At 42.9% G+C, this 7197-nt stretch overlaps 1 protein-coding gene across 1 annotated transcript in view; it reads left to right on the top strand.

Moving 5' to 3' along the window:
• ZC3H12C (zinc finger CCCH-type containing 12C) overlaps positions 1–7197 on the top strand; it is a 24205-nt gene that overhangs the window by 4579 nt on the left and 12429 nt on the right. The window contains exon 2 of the mRNA XM_010134904.1: positions 1015–1781. Coding sequence (XP_010133206.1) covers positions 1015–1781 — 767 coding nt within the window. The remainder of the gene's footprint in view (positions 1–1014; positions 1782–7197) is intronic.

The raw sequence follows: 7197 nt of genomic DNA, 5'->3' as shown, positions 1-7197 counted from the left end.
AAAGAGGTAGCAATCTGCCTTTCAGGGTAGATCATGGAGGTAATCCTTGTGAAGACAGGGGTAGCTAACTTCTGTAGAACCACTGTTATGCAAAATTCCAGGAAAACTGATGTGGTAAGCTTATGAAGCCCAGAAAACTGCAACTTCTCTTCTTCCATTCTTTCTACATGAGTTCTATCTATATATAGTTTTGATTCTGCAAAAGCCTTGCACAAGTCTAATCCAGAGCTGAAACCAGCTTTTGATTTTTTTGCCTTGTTGGCTTGACGAATGGTCTGTTGCAATCGGGGCAAAGGCTTCCATTGGCTTTATTGGCCGTTAGATCAATCCATGTGCCTAAATGCTGTATCTGTTAGTAGTGCAGCACGCTGTTGAGACCAATTAGTCTTTCTTGACTTAATTATCACTTTGTAAGGGAATTCAGAAATAGTTGGAGTGTATTCAGTCGAACTGATAGTGTCTTTTAGGGCCAATAAGTTTTTATTTAATCATGTTTTCTGTTGCTAATTCATTTTATGTGTTATGATGTCTCATTTGCCTATAAGCCAGATGATCTAGTACTGTGCTAATTTCTTCCTATTCAATAGAGAGTTTAAGGAATTTAGTTTAAAAAGCTTTTCTGGGACTTGTATTTTATAGCTGCATATTATTTCTTCTGGCTTAACACAGTATTGTAACAACAAAAGGAAAAATCTCAGTTCCTTCTAATAACGAAAAGACTTCTGTCTCTGTGTTACAGTGGGTAAACTTGCAGTGTTTGGTTTCCTGTTCTTTCCAGAAATGTTTAAGTAAAAGCATTGGATACACTCAAAAAAAGATGATCAGAAGATCCTCTTAGCTATGGATGTTCCTTAGGAAAAGTTTTTCCTCAAAGAACTTTTCCATGCTTAAAAAAAGCCAAAAAAATTGTATTTCTCTGCTGGGCGAGAATAAATGCTGTTCCCAGCAAGCAGCAAGAAAATACTAAACAAGTAATATGTGTAACCAGTTGCAATGTTTTTGTTCTCTCTCTAGGAATACGGAACACTTTATATTCAGGAATACAAGAAAAACAGCAAAGTGGAGTCAAGTACATGCAGCAGCTTCATGGGCTTGAAGGATCATCTGGGGCATGACTTAGGCCACCTTTATGTGGGGAGCACTGGCACACAGATAAATGCAATTGTACCTTGGTCAATGGCGGAGAAGCCAACGATGGATAAGGTTAATTCTAGGAAAGAAGATGTAGATAAGGAGGCATCTGAAGAGACTTCTGGAAGCTCCAGCTGTGACTCTGAAGAAAGCACAAATTCTGATAATGATTCAGAGAGACTGAATAATTCTGCATCAGAATCACATTTATTGCCTAAGACTCACCGACAGCTGTGCCGATCTCCTTGCTTAGAGCCTCATATACTAAAGAGAAATGAGATCTTGCAAGACTTTAGGATAGAAGAGGCTCAGATGGTACCTAAGGAAGTCAAAAAGCCCCCTGATGTGGTAAAAGAATATCAAACCAAACTGGAGTTTGCACTTAAGTTGGGTTACTCTGAAGAGCAGGTTCAACTTGTACTAAATAAACTTGGTACTGATGCTTTAATAAATGATATTTTGGGAGAACTTGTCAAACTTGGGAATAAAACTGAGACTGATCAGACTGTAACTAATGCTAACACTAGTGTAATACGTGAAGCGTCTTCTGTAGAGTCTCAGAGGTCAGAGTCTCCACTGCAGGAGGATGTGACAGAGGATGGTGACAACCTGAGACCAGTAGTTATTGATGGCAGCAATGTTGCAATGAGGTATGTGACCATGAAGCTTTTGCTTTTATATTTAAATGGAAACAGAATGACCTCGTCCCATTTGAGCACCGATGATCAGTATAATTGTCTCAACCTGTACTCAAGTTCTCTGGCAAGCAACTTCACTGGCCACGCAGTGTGCCGGTCCTGTACTCAGGCTGGCGGGCTGGAAGGATTCAGTGGTTGGTCCTCAGTACCACCACAGGTTAATGCCAGTCTCCCTTTGTGGGCAGCTATCACATCTCTCCTTCCCACTGCCAGTCTGGTACTTCGTTCTTGCTAGGCACCGTTGCTATGGGCAGTTGCTGTAGCCGCTTACGTACAGGACGTTAAAGCAAACGTACGATTGTAAAATAGTAATTTAGAGTTAAGTGGCGTACGGGATGCTTCTCCTTGGTAGGCTGTTCTGTGACAGCTGGTCTGTCTGTAAAGTTGGTCTTGGTTATCAGATTTGAAGTTAGGTTTTATTGCCATTAATTCCTGAGATTACTGTGCTTTAGACTTTCCCTTACATGCCTACATAAACACATTTAGCTACAGCGTTCACCCATCCTGACCCGTCATCTAGGTGCACAGCAAGAAACTTGTCTGTGGCGAGGAGTGAAGTTCTGCTTCATTGGTGATTAGAGAGAAGGAAATGGCAGAGAGAGACATGCTGAGAGATCAGGGGTTTGCAGCTGTATAAATGATATTGATTAGTAACTAACTGGGTAACTCATAAGGTTTGTCTAATTACTAACATGTTGATTTAGAAGGTCAATTTAGTCTTCTGATGACTTGATGTGGTTTTTATTAGCTTAGTAATAAAAGTTCAAGGAAGACATTTCTAAGCTAGAGGCCCAGGTTTTTTTAGCTCCTAATCAAGTCAATTACCTTTAAATGAGGCTTTTTTCGATGAAATTTAAATACAGCTCTTATTTACGCCCATATAATAGTCTTGTTTATTTAAGTAGATGTGTTAGCCCATAAAGCAAGGATATTAATTCCTTGTAAATGAGGTATTCCTGTGAGTTCTTTCTACTCAAGGTCTCGTCCCTAATTTTTTTGTTCAACTTGAGCTGTAAAGGAAGTATGCCCAGTTGAACAAACGTTGTTTTGGTACTCAACCAAGAAGTTATCCAGAGACTTCTAAAATGGATGTGGATAGTATTTCACATAAATCCAGAACAGTTGTCTAAGTGTTAGCTAGTTAACGCAGCTCAGACTTGGTGGGTGTGCTTGGGTTCAGCTTCCCCCTCAGACTGCACTGAACACATTCCAGAAGTAGCTGCAGATCAGTCACTTCTCCTTTATGTTTGTTCAGCAATTAGCATAAATATTTAGGACTGGTTTCCTATGCTAAATTTACTTTCTTGACCACCTGCATAGAATGAGCCAAATATGAATGTATGCTATGCTACATGGCCTTCAGACAGATTCCATCTATTAACAGAGCAGTCTTCCTGTATCCAAGAATTGAATTAACAGGTCTTTACTTGTTTTCTATCAAATTTAATCACAGAATCATTCAGTTTGGAAGGGACCTCTGGAGATCTTCTAGTCCAGTCCTCTGTACAAAGCAGTGTCAATTCAAGGCCATGTCAAGTTGAGTTTCGAATGTCTCCAAGGACAGAGACTCAACATATTCTCTGGAACAGTGTTTGAATGCCCTCGCCTGAAGAAGTTCTTGGGGTTTTTAACATTTCTTGTATTCCAGTTAGAGCCTGTTGCCTCTAGTCCCATCACTGGACACCAGTGAGAAGGCAGTTTCTGTCCCCTTTATTCCCTCCCACCGGGTATTTATACACATGGATAAAATCCTCCTGAGCCTTCTCTCCTCCCGTCTCAGCCTCTCCTCACATGACAGGTGCTCCAGTCCATTCGTTGACTTTGTTGTCCTTCACTGGACTCTCTCCGGTATTGTCCATGTCTGTGGAATACTGGAGAGCCCAGCCCTGGATGCAGCATTCCGGGTGTACCTCACCATGGCTGAGCAGAGGGGAAGGATCACCTCCCTCAGCCTGCTGGCAACACTTTTGCTAATGCAGCCCTGGAAGCTGTTGGTCTTCTGTGCTGTAAATGCACATTGCTGGCTCATGGTCAGCTTGGTGTTCACCAGAACCCCAAGGTCCATCTTTTCAGAGTTGCTTTCCACTTGGTTGGCCCCCAGCCAGTGCTGATGCCTGGTGTTAGTCCTGCCCAGGTACAGGATTGGCATTTCCCTCTGTTGAACTTGCTGAGGTACCTGCTGGCCCATCTCTCTACCCTGCGGGGGTCCCTCTGGGTGGCAGTACGCACATACGGTACTCCTCTCGGTTACGTGTCCTCTGCAGACTTGCTGAGAGTGCACTCTGTCCCATTAACAGTAATGGAGATGTTAAGCAATGCTTGCACCAGTATCAATCCCCCAATGCTGACTGGCCTCCAGCTGGACTCATAACCCTCTGAGTGCAGCCGTGCAGCCAGATTTCTGCCTCTCTTGTCTCCTTATAATGCCCCTACTTCATTGTAAGGGTGTTGTAAGAGACAGTCAAAAGCTTTATTAAAGCCTCAGTTAACAGCATCCACTGCTCCCCTAACCCAGTGAGATGGTCATCTCACCAAGAGTAGCTTATTTCTCCTTCATAAATTCACGCTGACTATTCCAAATCACCTTCACCTAATCTATGTAATTTGGTAGGAAAGGGCTTCTGTGAGGATTTGCTCCATCACCTTTGCAGGGATCAAGGTGAGGCTGACAGCCTGTAGATCCCTGAATTACCCCTCTTGCCTTCCTCGAAGACAGAAGGAGTATTTCCTCTCTTCTAGTCCTTAAGACCATTCCTCAATCACCACAACCTCTCAAAGATTACCAAAAGCGTCCTTGCAATTTTCTAGCTGGCTCCCTCAACACCCTTGAGTGCACCCCATCAAAGCCCAGCAGCTGGGGATTGTCTTAGTTCAGCGTTCCCTAACCTCTGCTGAGGCAAAGTCTTGTCCTGTCGCCTTTGACCAACTTCCTTCACATCAGGGTGAACCAATCTCGAGCTTACGCATAACTGACAAATTGGCAGAGTCTGGTCTCATCTTTCCTCTTTGCTCTTCCAAACTATGGCCAGCGAGTTCACTTTGGAGTTGCTAAAGGGCGGTGGGCGTGTGTCCTAATCCAGACTGTGGAAGCTTTCTCCGATGTTTTCACAGAAATGAGTAGACTGTGGTCTATATTCTTTCTCCCATGTTGTTGTAATACACGGACTTGATGATTCCATTTACTATTATAATCACTCTAGATAAGAACTGCTAATTTTCTTATAAGGGATGTATGGGGAGGCAGGGGGTTGGAATTTTGTGGAGAAGGTAGAGATAACTGATGTCTCATAATACAAGTAGGACGAGACAGCTGGAAGGATCTGGAAGGATCAAAAACTCTGTGCTGCCCTGTCTCTCCGCTGCATGACTAATGAAGGATGGGGTTTCACAGACATCTAGTGAGAATTACTTGCTTTCAGCCTCGCCTGTAACTCGCTGCCGGGGATGCTTTCCTACCTGCATCTCTTCTAGTGACTGCACCGCTGCAAAATGAGTTGATCAGGCTTCCTAATTCAGAGGGGAAAAAAAAGGAATCAGAAAGGATTATTTTTTCATTAGACCTGTAAATGAAACCCAATATTTTTGCAGTTGGGAAAACAGCTAGGTCTGGTATAAAGAAGGAGGAATGTGTCTGGTTATGTGACCGGATGTTCATATTTGTGCAACTGGTTACATCTAGTCAGCTGGTAATGGGTGGATTTGCGAGTTCCTTGAGAGCGGCACAGATTCCAGAGCCAGCACATGTGCTGGTCTAGTCTGGTGACTACTCCCGTTCCAGACAAGCTGCTTTAGCAAACGATAGTTACAAAAAAAACCCCCTCGATTTTTCTGCCTCTTGGTAGTGCTTGTAAAGCTTTTCTTATACTTTGAGATGGTGTGGTTTGTCATTTGTGCCTTAAACTGAAAACTGTTGGTCAGATGTGTCTTGTGCCTTTCAGGTTTAAAGCTCCAGTTCTGGGTGGAGAATATGAACTGGTTAATGTTTTAAAACCCATGCAAGCCCCCTGTTTTGACTGAATGGCAGAAAGGTGCCTTTTGCAGGCTATGACTTGAAGAATTGCCATTTAGTTTCTATGAGATACTTCAAATCTGGTCTTGTTCTTTTGTTATTCTAGCTTTCACGGTGTTGACTTAATCCTTTTCCAGAAGAGGAAAGATGACTACGCCTTTGAGCCTGACACACACAAAACCTTTTGTCAGAACGCTCTTACAGATGAGGCTAATTTTTCTCTGCGTAAACTTAAAATCAGAGCTTAACAGCAAGTCAGATAATCCCCTAGAGCAGCTGTGAAACTCTTGACAGACACTTCCCACAGCCGAGAGTGAGGCTGGACTGAGGGATAGGACAGGGGTTCAGTTGTGCCACACCTGAGCACTGGCCTCTTGGCTTTCCGGAGAACTCTGTAATTCTAACCCAGCTTCATAAGGCGGAGGGGTTTTGCACACAGATGATAATGTTGTAATGCGAAATCTTCATTTAAAACTTTAGTCCACGTGACGTTTGACAGGCATTTGCCCATTGACATTAAAATGCACTCAGGACCTTAGTTAGTGTAAACTGCACAGCAGAGATGCTAGACAGGTAACACATTTCAGTCAATGGTTCTGTATCCCTGTCTGATGAGATTCAAGCTACCCTAAATTTTTCCCTTGTGTAACTGAGGGAGGCAAAAGAAGGTGATCTCTTCCCATCTAGCAACAGCATGTCATCTGTTTTTCACCTGTCTGCTCTGCAGTGTGTTCCTGGGCCTGCTCTTCGTGCATCCTTGGCTTCTCAGCTGAGCCCCCACAGTCTGGAATGGAGGGGAGAAGGTCCTGTTTCTCCATGAGGCAGCAGAGGCAAGGATTTTTGCCCCTTCGTTTTAAGACTTCCCTTTGCCAGTGAGGTTGAGAGTGAGCAAGCTCCTGAAGAAATACACTGCAGCATATTTGCACAGTCCTTTTCCTTTGCTTGTCCTTTTCAAGGATACGGTTGGGATGCTGAAAATGGCCTGAAATTGGTTATTGCTGTGATACTGCTCTTTGCTGGAATCAAAGTCAGGCTTTTGCCACCTAGAAGAAACAGCGTTGTTAGGTACAAAGACAGTGGGGAAAATTTAACGATTTTATTAATTTGCTTCCGTTCCATATTTGTTAGTTTTTCCTGGCTACCCTGGGTGTCTTCAAACTTTCTTTGCTAACAGTGAAAAGAATGAGTTTCAGATTTTATGTAAATGTATCTAAAACTTTGTTGAAAACGTAAAGGCAAAAAATAAGTCTGCTGTGCTTATAGAACACGCAATATGAAGATGACACTGAAAAGCAAATAATTGGGTGTTTTACTTGCTGTATTACAATTTTTAGACAACCACTTTCAGAACTATGTAGG

This window comes from Buceros rhinoceros, unplaced genomic scaffold (assembly GCF_000710305.1).
Source record: "Buceros rhinoceros silvestris isolate BGI_N320 unplaced genomic scaffold, ASM71030v1 scaffold1644, whole genome shotgun sequence".
NCBI classification, from domain to species: Eukaryota; Metazoa; Chordata; class Aves; order Bucerotiformes; family Bucerotidae; genus Buceros; species Buceros rhinoceros.
This window is presented reverse-complemented; position numbering and strand designations above follow the sequence as displayed.